Below are 19,855 nucleotides of genomic sequence, written 5' to 3'. Positions count from 1 at the left end.
CCTGTATAGTTTCATTATGTTCGATTCCTTATGTTAAAACTTACGTGTTTCCCTATGTTTCTTTACTGATCATTACTTCACTGAAAAGTCATTGACAACTATTAGCATGTCAGTTTATATATATATAAGGGAATATGGGAAAATGTTTTGTAACACAGACCTGTATTTTACTGACAAGATTGTTTGTGCATTGTGTAGATAATAGGCCAATTATATCACCAGACTAGAATACACGATTTGGCATGTTTAGAACTAACAGCATGTGACACTACTAACAAATAATTACACAACAGCACGCTGCCAATTGCTTCAAGATGGATGCGAATTCTTGCGGTTGAATCACGCAGTTCAAGCATGTATGTTATTCAGTTTGACACTAAATATAACAACAGTGACTCCCTTCACCAATAGGATACTTAACAACTCTTAATTGTTTAAATCTTTATAAAATGATACATATTTGAATTTCCCGTGGACAGTACGATGCCCTTTGATGTGATAATGTAGACCGACACGGCAGACAGACACCGACCACACATGAAGGAAAACATTGTATATGTGGGTCACCGCTTCACGAGCATTTCACATCTCAAGTGTTGTCATTTCCTGTCAAGACCGTAATAACGCACTATTTTAATACGCATACAATCTCATTATCGTCTTCAACACCCTTTACGACGTAAAATAAAAATTGTTTATGCAAATCAACAGTTCACGCAGGGAATCTGACCTGAACACACTCCTAATATGGACTGCAGTGTACCACGCACATCGTGGCATGGCGCACGTAAACATGTGGTCCTAAACAAAGAGGCGTGTTTGAACTTTGACATCGCCTTATACGGCAACCCACTTCCGGAATGCAGAACTTATCTTTTGATCGCAATGTTTGAAGGTTTGTTATATTTATAGATATGAAATGTTGGCCATCTATTCATATCCCATCCCATATTACTCATTGGAAGCCAATTGTCTGTCCATCAGGTATATAAGAATCCCTGAAATCAATTTCCTCACATCAGTGTGCATCTCAGCTGCCGATACATCTGCCTAGCTACACAGTACCAGAAGTTGACATCTGCATAGCTACACCGCACCAGACGTTGACACGCAAACGTTGAACAGTCATAAATCATCTGTTGCCATCACACAGAAAACCGAACAAAATGTTTCTTACTACTATAATTATATCATTGGTAAGTTTTGAAGTTTTTAGAAAAATTGTAAAAAATATCTTGTGCTTAAGATTTCATGACTTTAAGCTGCGAAATAGGCGGAGAGTTTCAGAAATGAGAAAAGTGTAGAATTTACACCAAAATTTTTCTTAAATTGCGAAACATTTATGATTTTATGACAGATCCAAATTTGTAAATGTTTGAGATATTTTGTGAAGTCATGCTTTAGATTGATTAACTATTCATGGACAAAACATTTTTATCTTCAGATTTCAATGTCAGCGGCTGCGCCCGTGTTTACTGAGGAACCAGTCGACGTAGTAAAATGTAAGCTGCATTTTAACAAATAGATCCATACCATAAATAAGTAACCCTAATTAAAGGAAAAATAAATAATGTATTTTGGAAAGAATTTACAACTTTAGATATGAATTTTTTATACCACTGAGCATATGTGTGAAGAAATCAACTAATTTTGAAATCCCTATTTCAGATTGTCATGGAAAGCCTGCTGACATATTCTTTTTACTAGATAGTTCCTCTAGTATATGGATCGTACACTACCGGGAACAGTTGAAGTTCTTACACGATATCGTCTCCAGCTTTCCAATCTCCATGACGGGCACTAGAATCGGCGTTGGCATTTTCTCACATCTGTACAATACGCAAATATCATTTAACGACTTTGATAATGTGGAGGACCTCCAAGACAGGATAAAGAGGATTCCTCACATGAAGGGTAGCACTTTTACAGGAAAAGCTCTGACGAATGTTCGTGAGGAGTTTGTGAGGAACGGAAGGCCAGGCGTGGCACAAATTGTTGTTGTCCTTACTGACGGAGCGTCCAGAAACCCAGCATCAACCATGAAACAGGCAAAACTCCTTAAGGAACAAGGTGTATATGTGTTCGCCATAGGAATCGGTAAAGGACCGAACATGAAAGAACTTCAAGCCATTGGCAGCATACCTAGCGATGAGTTCGTCTACAGAATTGCAGGTTTCCATGTGCTGAAATTCATCAAGGATAAACTGGCCATGAAAGTATGCAGAGGTACGTTAAAGCTTGATTTAGATATATTAAATTGATTTATTAAGTTGTGAAGAAGCATATTAAGTAAACACATCAATGTCGATTTTAGTGAGTTGAGACAGTAAGTATCTTAAAATGGTTTTATGTTGGAATCTTTAAACATCTATTTCTCACAACTTTTGATTGTTTCCTTACAGTTCCGAAATATCAAGCCTACTGTAGCGCAGAACAGGAGACCGATGTGATGTTTGCTTTCGATTCTGCATCCATGGGAACAAAGAACGTGCGACATGCACAGAACTTCATCAGTAACGTTGTCGGAAAATTTGGAAACATGGCTGAAGGAATGATAAGGGCTGGAATGTTGTCAGGATTTTGTGAAAGTAATCGAATTGATCTTAACCAGTACAGCAACAAAGAAGAGATGTCCAGCGCTGTCCGAAACACCCAGGTTAGAGGTCTTGACTACATCGTTGAAGAACTCCATCGCCACAGTTACAACGTCTCCAGAGGAGGACGGGAAAATGCTAGAAAAATGGCAGTACTTTTTGTGGACGATAGTGTAGAAAAATTTGACCATCTTATTATCCAGTCAGAGAGAGCAAAGGCGGCAGGTATCAGGGTGTATGTAGTAGGAGTTGGTGACGTGGACGAGGAAATTCTCAGTACCATTTGCTCAAGTCCTCCTGAAAAACATGTGATGCGTGTGTCGTCGTATAATGCCTTGGATTCTATATCGGATGAGTACTCAGAACTCTTCTGTGAAGGTGAGTTGTGTGTTTTGGATATGGTCTGAAAATTGAGAATTAGAAACAGATAAACCAATATCCTTATGCAGATATTATATTTCAAAATAAACGTGTTACTGTAAGAACAAGTTCTATATTTTTGTTGAATTTATTGAAAGGTTTTGATTGTTTTGTTTCCAACAAAATTGATAATGACATTTTCTTGTTTCTGCTTTTAGAAATGTCAGTCTTACCCGACTATGAATAACCTCATGATAAAGCACAGTTAAACATCAAAAGAAGAAATGAACGAACGAGCAGAGCGCAGTCATCTTGACATCCAGGCACAAAACGGTACAGCCAATACCAGTGGTCAGTATTGGACATTACTCCAGGGTGTTTATGGAATTCACCAGTAGACGACAATGTGGTGGAAGGTCGTGGAAACCATCAATGGACAATGTAACCTTCATCATTGGATCCCTAATTACGCGTGGTCGAAATTGGACATTATCTGTGGACATCGATCTGTAAAGATATACAAATACCTCTGAAGTGAAGACGACGGTATTTGGAACGAAGGGAAACAGTTCTCTTTTGAAACAATTAAACGATGGATATAAGATATCTTGAGAAACAACTAGAAAAGTAGTAATTCAGTAACATAAATCATCATATACTTTGATACTGTTATATATGCAGGATTTAAAAAACTCGAAGAGAGTTTAAAAATGTCATTTGTAAGCTTTTTTTATACATTGTACATTATTGACAGATATGATAAGTAATGACTCATGTTCATGAAAGGACATTTTATAATCATCCTTCAATGATGTATAACGTGAGATATTTCATATGTAACGCCTTGTGTACATCAATCATCATCAGCAAGGCATGGACAGCTTCATTGCGTACATTGAGAGAGTCGGTATTGAATATCATTAATATCCAAAGTTTTACAAACAATGCAAACTATGATTATTTAAAAGTGCAAAGTTTTATGTACGATTTTGTTATTATCTACATTTGTTATATTGTTGATGTTGATGTTGAATAAAAAATTTAATAAAATCTAACGTTGTGAGTAACAATATTGGGGAATAAATGACGTCTGATTCATCAAAAAGAACCGACGTCTAAAGCCGTGACTGAAATATTAATCAGGATCATTTTACTAACCATGATTACAGTAATGACAAATTTAAGATGGCAGACTTTTTACCGACACACATTTATAATTTCAGTAAGACGACCACAAAATACCATTTGAATAAAACTAAAAAATCAATATAAAGTCATTAAGGAAAAGATGTCTGAACGTTTTTTAATTGTTCCTTGTCTTGCACTTAAATACTTACTAATACATTTCAAGACATCTTTATAATACGACACAATATTGTCAAACAATGAATTAAACTGCATTATACAGGTGGTGTTTTGACCTTGTTTGACTCGTCAGTGTCAGTGATTATTCAAACTAGTAGAAACTTACAAGGAAAAGTAGGCATACCAAAACTGACCAAAACACACATTAAGATCTGATGAGATGAACCTAATCTGCAGAACACACATTAAGATCTGATGAGATGAACCTAATCTGCAGAACACACATTACGATCTGATGAGATGAACCTAATCTGCAGAACACACATTAAGATCTGATGAGATGAACCTAATCTGCAGAACACACATTACGATCTGATGAGATGAACCTAATCTGCAGAACACATTAAGATCTGATGAGATGAACCTAATCTGCAGAACAAACATTAAGATCTGATGAGATGAACCTAATCTGCAGAACACACATTAAGATCTGATGAGATGAACCTAATCTGCAGAACACACATTAAGATCTGATGAGATGAACCTAATCTGCAGAACACACATTAAGATCTGATGAGATGAACCTAATCTGCAGAACACATTAAGATCTGATGAGATGAACCTAATCTGTAGGAATACATAAGAATGTAAACAATTAATGTAAAAGTATTGAATTTAAAAAGAACGATAATAATCATTGACAAACATTGTCTCCTTTCGGATAGTTGGTTGGTTGGATGACAGATTTTCCGTTTCCGTGACTCTACCTGTGTCCGGGTATCATCACACCGACGAATTTTAGTGTCCTGACGACATGAGGGGGCGATCTGCAACCACCCCAGAGGGTTTGAACCATCTGTAGTGATGAACGTTTGATCATAATAGTTTTGGTAGACAGCTCCAGAGCTAATAGTGCCTTATTCTCACTCTAGCAGTTGAAACATGACAAAGAGATGAAAAGAAGAGTTGGAGCCTATCTAGATTTGGTTTGTGTTAGGGTAATTTTGAATTCCTTAATGCTTTAAAAATAATTGTATAGTCTGACACTATCCATAGACCCCTAGACCGGCGTTATCACGCCTACTCTTTTACAAAAAAGACACAAAGAGAGCTTTTGCGTGCGAGAGTTTAAAGTCCAATCCGCCGGATTGTGGTTAGTAGTTAGATCGGTGCAAGTGTGATTATAATTAACACTTGTTTTTGTTGTCCCGTCTTTTGAGTCATATTGACGAAACTGCTTTACCACTTTACAACTATGTATTGCTTTCATTTCGGATAACTTTGCACTATTAAAACTACATTCCCAGTTAGAATACTTAATTAACATTGGAATGATGAAGAATTGGATTTCTCTGGTGTCGAGGAGTTCTAGATATATCTCTATTTAGCTTTCTTGCTGAATATCTATGGTTGTTTGTCTCCTTTCTGTTTGTTTTGATGACTTCTCAGTTATAACTTCCTCGTCTTTCTATTTCGCCGTTTTTCCACACTGTTCTGTTGGTATTGCTTCGTTAAGTTTTCGTGTCCTACTGTTGATATTTCCCGTTTCAATGGTGATGTCTCTCCAGTGCCTGTGATTATCCCTACCTTCGTTTTTCTACTGTGCTTGTAATGGTATTAACTTTAATGCTGTTCAGTGTATGTTATAGTCTCCATTTTTAGTTTGAGTTTTCTTCAGTGTCTTTAATAATATCCACTTCTTATGTTGGTTTTCTTAGGTGCCTGTCTTTCTTCAGTACCTGTAATTTTCTCCACTTAAAAAAAAAATTGTTTAATAATCGCAATTTTTAAATTTTTTTTTCTTCACTGCCAGTAATGGTCCATACTTTTAAATTTGTTTTTCTTCAGTGCTAGTAATTGCTTCAACTGTTAAGATTAAGTTTATCAAGCAGAATATGATAAAGTATAATAAAAGACATTAAAATCAACATTCAGATAATAATTTAATCATCTATTTAGTTATTAAGTGCTTTATTAGAAGACAATGTATAATCACACGTATTTTCAAATTAAAAAAGATAGAAACAAAAGCTCTAACTATTTGATATTCCGCATTGCCTTTCTGACGCAGTGTCACAATGTTACAAACGTATATGCAGTTTACTGAAATACGGCAGGTAAAATCACTCTTCAACATGGCAAATGGAGTGATCTCCCTTCGTTGAAAACCAAAAGATTGATAACAACACGTAAAAATAAAAGATTGATAACCACTCGTGCAGTTACATCAATTTTAGGTATAATGTTATTAGAAGCACACATCTCATTCGTTTTTCAATTTATTTCTTACTACAGGCATGGTTATTATACACATCTGTTACAACCTTTAGAAATCGAACAGCTTTTAGATGAAATTTAGTTTTTTAAAAATATTGCTTGATCGAAAGAGTTACCTCCCTTTAAATGAACGTGTTGCATATAAGAATTTATTTTCGTTGTTATTGTAGACTTGTTCATCGTTCTTACGTGTCTGCCTCTTAATGACCAGTATGCGACATCGTCTCAATGTATGTTGTGTTAGAATAGTATTTAATCAATCGATGCATTACTTAATGGTAAGCCAAATTTAAACATTGGATATCTATTTTTCTCTTAAAAATTCATGTTCATATTCAGTACGTGAAGCGTCTGAAAAATATGTCTTTGTTATATTGTATATTGACTATTTTAGAATAGACAGTATAATTTGTTATATTGTTTATTGACTATTTTAGAATAGACAGTATAATTTGTTATCGTATACTGTCTGCAGACGATTTATGTTTGTATGGGTAGATGAAGTATTTAACTCGTCACTTAGCAGATAGTCATGTTGTTCCTCTCATTAATGAATAAGAACAAATACCATATGCATGGTAAAAAAATCATAAATGTAAGTTAACCTTTATTGGAAAAAGCATTTGTTAAATATACAAAGGTGATGCACATTACATGTAAATAAATACAAAAAAGTACATAAATACGATAACATGAAATAAAAATTAGATGTTTAACACCAACGCTGATTTAAAATCTCCATAGCAACACATGTTAATTATGCTTATCGTTTGTAATAACATGGAATGATAGGAGTATGAATTAACAATATAGAAAACGTTTCTCCACAAATAAAGATGACATAGTGACAAGTACCTTCGTCCATCTCTTTTCTTATAAAGTGCCAGATATGTTATCATTACGTCTTATAAAAAGTATGGTGAAACTCGTTATCCTTTCACAGATAAGGTATACACAGTTTGGCTTCGATGTAGAGGTAAAACCAATATCACAGGATGCTTTAGTATACATCAAAAATATCATTGCCCTCCGTGACTGAATAACGTTGATGATGAACTCGTGCGAATGATAAAATAAACGATAAACACTATCTCAGATAAGTTGACGGTAAACAAGATTCCAACAAGCATTAACGATATAAAACCAGGCACAATGACTTCCCCTCGTCACGTTTTTATCTTAACAAGAAATGTATTTGACATGTCCTCCGGTTATTGCAGATCAGAATGGATTTGGAAAACGAAGTTACGTCGTCTTTCTGTAGATCAGAATGGATTTGGAAAACGAAGTTACGTCGTCTTTCTGTAGGTAAGATTTTACTTCGTTTTATCACTTTTGTGGACTTGAATTTAAGACCTTGTCAATATTTTGATTTTCGCTTGTTGTTCAAATATATCTTGAAAGTATTAATTTTCCATGGTGGATCAACATTTGATGATGGAATGATAGCGTATTGTTTGTCCATATGAGCCGATAGTTGTTCTGTTATATCCCTAAGGATTGAGAATCAGGTGTCCCACCGGCATAATATCCTCAAAGTTCCTGATATTCTCATCAATCACCAATGCTTCTGGGGAACTTGGTACCTTCAGTGCTGAGAATAATAAGAAAATATGGTTAACTTATTATGGTAAACATCGAATCGACAACAGCATGATGTGACTGGTTCGATGGTAAAACTATCAGCTCTTCAATGATGTTGATTCTTCAGAACAAATCCCGTTACAGTTTCATAGACCCAATTCTTTCCAAGGAATTCAAATATAAAATTAGTTGCAAACACAGCAAATACAAAATTAAGTTTGTTTTATAAAATAAATCAATATATTATATTCTATAATGATATTACCTATCAAACGTAGCAAATCGAAATCAAAAACAAAAACTGCCTTTTTTCTTAAAAAAAAACAACAATTACTTACTTTGACATAAACTGCTGACAAAAGTGTCTTTTATCAAGCTGAGATCACTGTGTGATGCCACGTTAAAGAAATGGTCGTCGACAGGGCGGAGCACTGACCTTTTCAGGGATTCGAATTTAGGATTTTCTCCAATGGTGATGACCACAAATTGAATGTCTTTCTTTGACTTGGCCCTTCTCATTTCTAGAGCCAAATGATCAAGTTTTTCCACGTTATTGTCAACCACTACAACAGCAATCCTCCTGGCAGTTTCTCTCCCGCCGTTCGCTGTTTCAAAGCTTTGATTTTGCATTTGCCATACCATGCGGTCCAGCCCCCTGAATTCAGGATTTTTCAGAACAGGCACCATTTCATCTAGATGAGGATAATGATTCAAATATATGTCGTCATTATCACAATATCTAGTTAACAAACCTGCCCTGAGAACGCCAGTATCCATGTTTCCGAAGTTTAGAATGGTATCGGCTATCAAATTCTGTACGTGATTGGAGTTTCTTGTTCCCATACTAGTAGCATCATAGGTAAACATAAGGTCTGTCTCCATACCAGCACTACAGTATTGTTGATGGAGTGATTCTTTCCCTGTAATACATAACAAATCTCCCTTTATTCATGATAACATTCAAACTTATGTATTATCTGTAATGTTTTGTGTGTGTAGTGTTTATGAAATACAGATGTACTTTGTCGTGATACAAGATTCTCCGTTTATCTGTTCCTGTTTGTATTCTTAAACTATATGATTCATTTGTATTGGTAAAAATTAAGAATCTTACCTCTGCAAACTTTGTAGGCCAATGTTTTCCTGATTTTATTCAACAATTCGGAACTCGACACAGTTAGGACGTATGTTTCTGATGGCTTACTTCCAATGGCAACTAATTCCTCCATTTTCACTTTGTCTCCTATTCCTATGGCAAACACCTGTACATTTTCACTTTTTAAAGCAGCAGCTTCGCGCAGTGTTTGAGCTTTATTTGTAGACGCTCCATCTGTGATGACCACAAGTATTTTGCTAACGTTTGGACGTGCTCTTCGGAACGCATTTCTTCTTACTGCTCGCAATGCTTTCCCTGTTTGGGTACCCCCTTTTCGTTGTTGTATACGTCCAATGGCCAATTTAAGCTCATCCACATCATCAAATTCGCCCAGTTCTATTTGTTGATGGTAGTAATCAGAGAATATCCCAACCCCAAATTGAGTTTCAGAAGCCGACACTGGGAAGAAGCTAACGAAACGTTGCAGGAATTTCAGCTGTGTTTTGAAGTGTTTAGACCAGATACTCGTGGAACTATCAAGCAGGAAGAAAATGTCCGCTGGATTTCCTTGACACACTAAAAAAACAAATTTATAGCTTGTACATCATATTTCTAGCTGCATGACCTATCACTACTTGTCAAAATGCACTTGATTAACAGAAATACGTTATAAAATCCAAATATAATGGCTGTTATGTTATGGAACATAATTTTATTATATATTACATATAATTGTGTCTTACATGTGTTTGTATCTTGGTGAGAGGAGGATGATGGAGCGGACACAGCGACGGTGACCATGGCCTGTCAAGAAGAAAAGATAATATTACATATTGTATAATATTTTTTATCATTGCAATTATTATAATACTTTGACAGGTGCGTCGTCTTTTAATTTTAATCTGCTAATAAAAATTAATAACTAAATGAACTATTCACCATGGAAAAATAAAACTTTTTAAAATAATTCTACTTAATTAACAGAATACTACAAATGTAATTATTCATTCGTTGTTTGGAGGCAAAGCCGAGTAGCACAATAAATTAATTATGGTCGTGTAGGGACCCATTATATTTCAATGTACAATGTAAAGTACTTTTAAATTTGATAATCTATTCCTATGAAGCAAAACAATCTGAACAATATACTCACCATGGCCAAGACAATTGAGGCAGATATCATTTTGGAGCTTTGTATCAGCAGCTGTACACGTGTTCCCCCAGTGTGGTAAAGGTGTAGCTTGTTCTCATCCCTTTATACCCTAGGTAACGGTATGGAGGCTGGATACGACCGGAACCACAATGGCTCATGTTGTACCACAAAAATTTATTGTCGTTAAAAGTCAGGAAAAATTATATAATTTCACAGGGCATATGGTATGAATAATCCACTTATGACGTATCTACTACCGTGAGACCGGAAATATTTTTCAAGTCTGCTTCTTGTAAACTCGTTAAAATAATTAACACCCATCATTATGTTTACATTGTTATTTACAAGCCTGAATCACCAGTATTTGTTGGTTCAAGGACAGTTAAATACACATTCCTTTGCTTATACAATTCAAGTATTAAATGTTCGGTTGGTATAAACAATTTTAATTCAACACTTATTACGCCGACAGTGGGCTAAATGATACAGCCATACCTTATCTATATTTTCGTGAAGTCTTCTAGATAGAGAGATGGATACTATTTCATTCTATTCAACATTTTACACCTATATCAATTAGAAACGACTTTTATCTTCAAAACTTATGTCAATTAGAAACGACTTTTATCTCCAAAACTTATGTCAATTAGAAACGACTTTTTTCTTCAAAACTTATGTCAATTAGAAACGACTTTTATCTTCAATACTTATGTCAATTAGAAACGACTTTTATTTTCAATACTTATGAATCAATACATCTCTGAAAAGTGATGAAAACCATGTTCCTAACAAAAGTACGAGAGAAATAAAGCCATGTTTCCCAAAAGGGAAAATTTCTCATGTTTCATCTAAAGCTGTTGAGATAAAATTGTGGTAAAATTGTTTCTCTCTGGCCGTCTTAGTCACTTTACCGGCTGTGTGGTATCCTTAACAGATAATGAGAAAATGCGTCAAGCAAATGGAACTTCTATTCAGTGACAATAAAGTCAAATATGATAGAACAAAATGACGTCATCAATTATATGGAAAGGTGCACTTCCCTCGGCATTTAAGATTGATGATAACTTGTCAGAGATATTTCTTAGAGATTCATTTCATCAATTCCCATTTAAAATAGAAACTCGTGTCATTTTATGAATTCGTCATATATATATGTACATGTTCTAGTCTGTAAAATTCAATATACCATGTGATACACATGTGATCATTAGGACGTCAGAAAAGGATGACGTTCCACGATTTTCTCGATGGGGTTAAACGAATACGGAATGTCTCAAACCTTGATGTCCACAAATCTACAGGTTTGATGATATTAGTGCTAAGTTGCTGAAAATTGTTTCTAATGAAGTAGCACCTTCTCTTACCTACATTATGAATATCAGTCTAAAGACAGGTAAATTTCCTTCACAGTGGAAAATCGCTAAAGTTACCACGCTTCATAAAAATGGTAACACTTCTGATGTTGAAAACTATACGCCAATAACAATCTTAACTGTTCTCTCCAAAATTTTAGAGAAACATATTCATCACACTTTATACAAATACCTTACAGACCATGATTTACTTGTAGCGTCCCAATCTGGCTTTCACCACAAACAATCATGTGAAACAGCATTACTGAATATTGTAAACTCCTGGGCTGAGAACATTGATGATGGTCTTTGTACAGGAGTTATTTTCTTAGACTTTAAAAAAGCCTTTGATCTAGTCTGTTTTACTTCAGAAACTTTCCCTGTATAGAATTAATCAAAGTTCATTGCTGTGGTTCAAGTCATATCTCGACAATAGGACACAGTCAGTCTCCATTACTGGCCACATGTCGACCATCTGTAAAATAACCCATGGTGTCCCTCAAGGATCTATTTTAGGTCCTCTGATGTTTTTAGTATTCATAAATGACTTGCCACTTACTGTCAGATGTGATACAGATATGCATGCAGACGATTCTACTTTGTCTGCTACTGGTAGATCATTGGATGATATCAATAGCAAACTGCAATCGGATTTAAACAATGTTCATTCATAGTGTGTTAAAAATAGGATTATTATAAACGTCAAGAAAACAAAATGTATGTGGGCAAAATAAGGCGTCGTATTAGTTCATATTTACCCATGGAAGGAAAACTGATTTTTTTTCAGGCATGTATTTTCCCACATTTTGTTTATTGCAGCACTGTGTAGTCAGGTTGTTCAGAAAATTTAATGGGCAAGCTTTTGAAAAGTCAGAAACAAGCAGCCAGAATGATTCTCGATGTACCATTTCATACCCCTTCCAAAGACATGTTTGAAGTTTTACAGTGGATGCCTATTGATAGATACTTTAAGTTTAGAAGATTGTGTATGAAGATGTCCCAGACTACTTATCTAGCAATGTCTCATAAGTTAGAAAACAACTTTTAGTTCCAAAACACAGAACTGTTTTTTACTCAAACCATTTTTTAATATCGAGTATCAAAGATTGGAATCTTTTACCTCACGAACTACTTTTAAAAGACTACTCGTCAAACTTTGACTTGTTTTGTAAACAATTTTGCAAGATACTGCTGCTTTTTACTTTTTAGAGCAACCAAGTCTTTTATTTGTACACTGTATACTTTTCAATAATATACGTAATCATGTGATTTTTATCAGGTATCCAACAGATGAAGTTTATTGTTTACTCATAAATGTTGTTTTTACTAACCCATTGATATATACTTTTACTAACAAGAGGACCATGTCTTAGATAAGCATTTGGCTTAACATGTATTTATCATCTGAAAATAAAGATTATTATTATTATTATAAACTTTGCATAATTCTATGGGAGAATTTGATCTTCTTACTGACTTCTATTAGTGTAGTATAAGCTTAAGAGCCTGAAGACGCTTTTCGTAATATTTTTTGAAGTCGTTTGAAATATTTGATACATGTAAGCATCCTTTCATAAATGTACATCTCCATTATATGTTACAATTGCCTATGTTCAGGACTAGCAAGTTGCCATTGTCTCTTTCAATAACTTGGAAAGTGAATCAAAGACAAGAAAAAGAAAAACCAGATGTTCTAGATTATACCTCCTACAGAATTGGTTTGGCAATGATGATGATATGTTATACTGAATGAGGTTTGAGCCACAACCATTTTACAATAAGTATGTCTTAATGTCTATGTTTGTTCTGTGTTTGAACTGCTAACAAATCGATATTTAGTGATGTTTTTGTGTTAAATGTCAAAATAATGAGTTTCAATAAATTTTACCTCTTGTGGCAATGAACAAACATTTCAACGTCTACAAAGGTGTCATCCTGGTTGTAACTAAAATATATGTCCGTGTCTTATTGAGTTTAGCTGCTTGTGGCTGCAATGGTCTTCACAATGAATCACGAGTTTGGCTCCCTGCCTTTGTTTGTACATTAGAAGATCTATCACAGTACACTTGATATAGAAACAACAAATACCCAAGCGTCGTTTTCTTAGTGTGTTAAACTTGTGCTTGATCAACAGCAGTGTTCATAACTTCGTGTGTTTAGCTCCCTAAAGCCGTGACTAAATTATTGGAATATCTACAGCAGTGTTCATTACTTCGTGTGTTAAGCTGTCTGTGGCGGTGACTAAACTATTAGAAGATCTACAGCAGTGTTCATAACTTCGTGTGTTTAGCTCTCTGTGGCGGTGACTAAACTATTAGAATATCTACAGCAGTGTTCATAACTTCGTGTGTTTAGCTCTCTGTGGCGGTGACTAAATTATTGGAATATCTACAGCAGTGTTCATAACTTCGTGTGTATAGCTCTCTGTGGCGGTGACTAAACTATTAGAATATCTACAGCAGTGTTCATAACTTCGTGTGTTTAGCTCCCTAAAGCCGTGACTAAATTATTGGAATATCTACAGCAGTGTTCATTACTTCGTGTGTTAAGCTGTCTGTGGCGGTGACTAAACTATTAGAATATCTACAGCAGTGTTCATAACTTCGTGTGTTTAGCTCTCTGTGGCGGTGACTAAACTATTAGAATATCTACAGCAGTGTTCATAACTTCGTGTGTTAAGCTGTCTGTGGCGGTGACTAAACTATTAGAATATCTACAGCAGTGTTCATAACTTCGTGTGTATAGCTCTCTGTAGCCGTGGCTAATTTATTAGAAGATCTACATCAGTATTCATGACTTCATGTGTTTAGCTCTCTGTAGCCGTGGCTAATTTATTAGAGATCTACAGCAGTCTTCATAACTTCGTGTGTTTAGCTCTCTGTAGCCGTGGCTAATTTATTAGAGATCTACAGCAGTCTTCATAACTTCGTGTGTTTAGCTCTCTGTAGCCGTGGCTAATTTATTAGAGATCTACAGAACGGTTTTAAAGTTCAACTCCTAGTAGCTATTAAAAATAAATAACTCCACCTGGTAATGATTACAGCAATGGAGATCTATAAAATAGTTGTATGGAATAAAATACAGACAGTTATGGGTACTTGTCTATCTTCTAAAATTTTAAGACATATGCAAATTACGAAGTTAATTGAATTATAGGTGTAATGCACGTTCCTGTCTAGATTTTAACATTCCATTCGATCAATCTTGATTTCTCTCAGTCATCTTCTACGTTTTCAAATTATAGGCCTAAGCATCCGCCGAGTAGTCCTAGTAGTTAAATCCCTTCTTTTGTTCTACTGTATCTAACTATAGATTAGTCTTAAAAGGTGCTATGTACTTGTCAGTGTTTGTAAAATCCTCTATATCATTGTCTTTGACTTCTCGAGTTAACTTTTGTGTTAATGATGTAACTTAATGAGATAAACTCATTTATTCCATCTCAGTTTGACCTCTAGTGTCTCTAACAGAACAATAGATGATCGCCAAGTGTCCATGCCGAAGTAAGAGTTCTGATTTATGAGTTTATTCCGTGTCGGTTTGACTTCTAGTGTCTCTAACAGAACAACGGATGATCGTCTACAGTCTTCGAGCTAAAGTAAGATTATAAGTTAATTCCGTCTCGGTTTGACCTAGAGTGTCTCTAACAGAACAATAGATGATCGTCTACAGTGTATATGCTAAGGTAAGAGCTCCGCTTTATGAGTTTATTCCGTCTCAATTTGACCTCCTGTAAGATTGACGTAATACTATACATACTTACTTAGTTTGACCCTGTGACGTAATATAAGAGATGATTTACAACTAGTTTTAAGACTTAGTTGGTTTCACCGCTATCTGAGGTGAGATAATTCACATCAAGTTTAAAGACTCAATGATTTTGAACTTTAGTTGGTGTGATTGAATATAATAACATCATATACCACGGTACTGGCAAATTACAACATCAGAGAGGAATTTTATTAAAAACTTTATTAAATAACAATTGTTCTGGTCACAAAAACCAGACAACCAAAGTAAATAAAGAAGTAACATAGAGAAAGGCAAAAAGGCCAAATAACAGAATAATCTACATGTCGTACCTGCTTAACACTCTCACTAACTATAAGCGTTCATGGGACCCCGTATGTCCCTGGCTTTGTTACAATCACACTCTCACTAATTATGCAAGCGTTCATGGGACCCCTTGGATCTTTGGCTTTGCTACAACCACACTCTCACTAATTATGCAAGCGGTCATGGGACCCCTTGGATCTTTGGCTTTGCTACAACCACACTCTCACTAATTATGCAAGCGTTCATGGGACCCCTTGGATCTTTGGCTTTGCTACAACCACACTCTCATTAATTATGCAAGCGTTCCTGGGACCCCGTGGGTCTCTGGCTTTGTTACAATCACACTCTCACGAATTATACAAGCTTCCATTGGCCCCTAAGGGTCTCTGGCTTTGTCAACATTACACTCTCGCTAATTATGCAAGCGTTCGTGGGACCCCGTGGGTCTCTTGTTTTAACGTTACAATCATACTCTCACTAATTATACTAGCGTTCAGGGGACCCGTAATTATCGTTTTTTTTCTCTTTTTATCATTCTCCTTATCTGTCTGTGACCGATTTTCTGTTCCAATGTGTATTCAATCATACGTCTTATAATTACCTATTTCCCTTGCTCTCTCTTTCTCCATTCTGCATCACGTATCGCTCTCATTTTACAGTCCAGATATGTACGGAGTAAACGATAACACATCACAGAGTATATCCACGCGTCGACGAATCCCCAGATATCGCAGCAGTGAACATCACAGCCAGTGTGAACTTATGTTTTCTGGTATCAGTGTTACTTATATCACATCATTACAATGTGAAGTGATGTGCCAAAATGTGACGTCATTTACGATTCGATGACCAGGTTGCTTCTCGGAACGATGTCGTTGAAATTGTCGTAATACACTTTATTTGGTCCATTTGAGGAAGGAGCTTTGAAATCTGAAATAAAGATAACGATCCTTTTAGCAAAAATGAATGATGAAAACTTATTCCTTAAAGACTATTCATACTTTCATTACAAAACACGTATTATTTACACAAAATTGATGTATAATTTAACCTATGTAAATTCACCTTACATCCTGTATACACCAGTTATTACTTTAACATGATACGTGTACATTGTTCGTTACATGTAAAGTGATCAGTAGTACCTAATTAGTATATCATTAGAGATATACAAAACATTAACATTATAAGTATGTCTCGTTTTAATTGTAGATTAAAGATTTTTTTCATTTCTACGAGATATATAATACGACAGAAGTACTTTTAGCCATCCTCTGACAAGGAATACAGATTTAAAACAACCCTCGAAACAGAAATAAACAGAGGATCTGTGTTTAGCTCGTTTCCACATTTGTATATTTGTTAACAACAAGATCTCTCCTTTAAATGTTACTTTTCAATGGTGACAGCGAATCTCCAACACCGTCTCTATTGTTTTGATAATTACTTCACGATAGAACCCAATATTGACCTGAAGTTAAACATTAGTTGGGATGCTGTACCATAGGTTTAGCGAAGTCTGGGATTAACTTAAACATACACAACGGGTTGTTAGGAGAAATTGAATATATGCAATGAAACCTTAAATGTATAATGCTTGTTGCTTACCTTCACAAAGAGTGTCTACAAATCGGCCCTTGACAGTGTCTACATCACTATGAGACGGAACCGTAAAGAAGTGAGACTCTGTTGGTTTCATCACCAGAGACTTCAAGATTTCGTATTCCGAGCTTTCACCTATAGCAATGACAATAAACTGGATGTCCTTCTTGGATTTTGCTTTTTTCATTTCAGTCTCCAAATTTTTTATTTTTTCTGCATTGTCATCCACAATGACGACAGAAATGCGTCTTGCTGTTTCTCGTCCACCTCTTGCTTTTTGGTAGCTGTTTTCGTGTAAATCTCGTACAATCTCGTCGACCCCGCGAAAGTCGTTGTTTCTGACGTAGGAAGCCATTGTCTCTTTGTCACTGAATACGCCCAGGTTGACATTGTCTCCATCACATTGTCCTGACAACACGCCAGCCCGGATCGTCCCGTCGTCCATGTTTGCAAAGTTCTGAATGGTGTCACCAATGAATTCCTGTACATGCCTTGCATTTTTTGTCCCCATACTGGTGGCGTCGTAAGCGAACATGACGTCGGTGTTCATCCCGGCGCTACAGTATGGCTCATGTCTTGGTGCTTCAAGAAACAGTTTTACATGTTAATTTAAAACACATGATATGAACTAACTACATGTCTCATTAAAAGTAAGTGAACATTGAATTAACCAATAATCGCGGCTTTGTATGCATTTTGTAAAACATGTTGGTTAATCAACGACTGGTAAAGAAGTATCTAGAATATTAACGATTTGAGCTTATATAAATCGAATTATATAGAGACCAAACAAAACTCCACAAAAAATACTCGACAGCCAACAGGATCATATAAGAAAAAGTGTTACCTTTACACACTTGGAAGGCCAGCGTTTTACGTATTTTGTTTAATACGTTGAAATTGACTACATTGTGGACATAGGTCTCCTTAGGTTCACTGCCAATAGCCTCAAGTTCAGTTGTCTTGGAGGACAAACCTATTCCGATGGCGAAGACATGAATTCCCTGTCCCTTCAAAATAGCCGCCTCCCTCCTCGTCTCTGCTGTATTCCTTGACTCGCCGTCAGTCAGAACGACCAAGACATGTCCAACACCTGGTCTAGCCTGGCTAAAGGCATGTTTTCTCACTTTTCTAAGGGCTCGGCCAGTCTGGGTATCTCCATACCCTTTTGTTATATCGCCAATAGCGAGTTTAAGATCATCAGAGTTGTCAAAGTCCTCGAAGTCAATCACTTGCTGGTAACGGTCAGCAAACACCCCGACTCCAAATCGTGTTTCTGTTTGAGATACCGGGAAGTAATCGACAAGTTTCTGGATAAACTGAAGCTGTTTTTCATAGTCTAAAATATAGATACTGGAGGAACTGTCCAGGAGGAAGAAAATGTCTGCCGGATTGCCGTCACACACTGTGAAATGTAAGGGAGAAGATATTGTACCTTATATAACCATATACAATATTAAACTTAAGTAGATCATAAACTTTCGATATGATTTTTCAATCAAATTTAATTCTATCGCATTAAACGTGTAACGTAGCTTACAGAATCCAATTAATTTAAAAATATACAACTGAGTATAAACCAACTTCTATCAATATTTTATTGACAGCACTAGTATTATAGTTATTATGTCATAAGTTCGTAGGAAGTGGCATTCATTCCCGACCATAGCACGTGAATACTTACAGACAAAAATATCTTCTTCTGATTGTGGTTGCGTTGGAGCACCAAATACAATCGCAAACATCTGAAATAAACCAAATAATATTAATATGATAATTAAATACCAAAATAATAATATAATAAACATTTATTAATTAGTATGATGATATAATATAAAACTATTAATACAATGATGTAATATCAAAATATAAATATAATTGTGTTGTATCAAAATATGAATTTGATATGATTTATACATGGTAAAAATGATCTATGTAGACCTGGAGAAATGTATTATCGTATAGTATACTTACCATCGTTGATAGCAGAATTGCAGTCATCATATTGAGTCTTGGCTGGTTATTATTTCAGATACAGAAAATGAAATGATTGAATCCTCTCGTTACAAATGAAGAATGGAGACTATGGTCTTTTGAGAGTCTTTGCACACTTGCTGATATTTGAAGATTACGCGAGACTTAAATACATTACGGATGACCACAAACGTAAACCGGCCCGGAAACAGGAGGCGTATTTTGAGTTATATGGTATGTAAATTTACGTATTTCTGTACGTAGTTAATCATTATATGCTCAAATATGGGGTAACCTTCCGGTCAAAAATGCTGTGACGCGCCTTTCTGAATGGAGGAGATATATTCAGAGTGAGGCTACGACGTACTCTTAAGTACGCTATGCTTGTGAATGATGTCAAGGACAACGTAGCGAGCGTGTAAATATACCCACAACATTGTGTAGTGCAAAGGGCCACCTATAGCGACATTCCTTTGTAATCTGTTATATCCACGACCACTTTCCG

The 19,855-nt window shown here is 35.6% G+C and overlaps 2 protein-coding genes across 2 annotated transcripts; one reads left to right on the top strand and one right to left on the bottom strand.

Annotated features, from left to right (window-relative positions):
- Positions 1-1,048: 1,048 nt before the first annotated feature.
- Positions 1,049-3,945, top strand: LOC132553022 (cartilage matrix protein-like). The gene is made up of 5 exons (XM_060217226.1): positions 1,049-1,196; positions 1,445-1,502; positions 1,669-2,226; positions 2,403-2,972; positions 3,173-3,945. The coding sequence occupies exons 1-5, from the start codon at positions 1,167-1,169 to the stop codon at positions 3,199-3,201; spliced, it is 1,245 nt and encodes a 414-aa protein (XP_060073209.1). The 5' UTR covers positions 1,049-1,166; the 3' UTR covers positions 3,202-3,945.
- A 3,181-nt stretch (positions 3,946-7,126) lies between these two features.
- On the bottom strand, positions 7,127-19,478 carry LOC132553010 (collagen alpha-4(VI) chain-like). The gene is made up of 10 exons (XM_060217214.1): positions 19,351-19,478; positions 19,061-19,121; positions 18,224-18,781; positions 17,383-17,958; positions 16,613-16,704; positions 10,370-10,456; positions 9,960-10,020; positions 9,235-9,792; positions 8,459-9,040; positions 7,127-8,130 (listed from the first exon to the last, which is right to left on the bottom strand). Exons 1-10 carry the CDS (start codon positions 19,378-19,380, stop codon positions 8,030-8,032), a joined length of 2,706 nt encoding a protein of 901 aa, XP_060073197.1. The 5' UTR covers positions 19,381-19,478; the 3' UTR covers positions 7,127-8,029.
- Positions 19,479-19,855: the final 377 nt, after the last annotated feature.

This window comes from Ylistrum balloti, unplaced genomic scaffold (assembly GCF_031769215.1).
Source record: "Ylistrum balloti isolate Yb309-2 unplaced genomic scaffold, AGI_CSIRO_Ybal_v1 Utg370292, whole genome shotgun sequence".
NCBI classification, from domain to species: Eukaryota; Metazoa; Mollusca; class Bivalvia; order Pectinida; family Pectinidae; genus Ylistrum; species Ylistrum balloti.
This window is presented reverse-complemented; position numbering and strand designations above follow the sequence as displayed.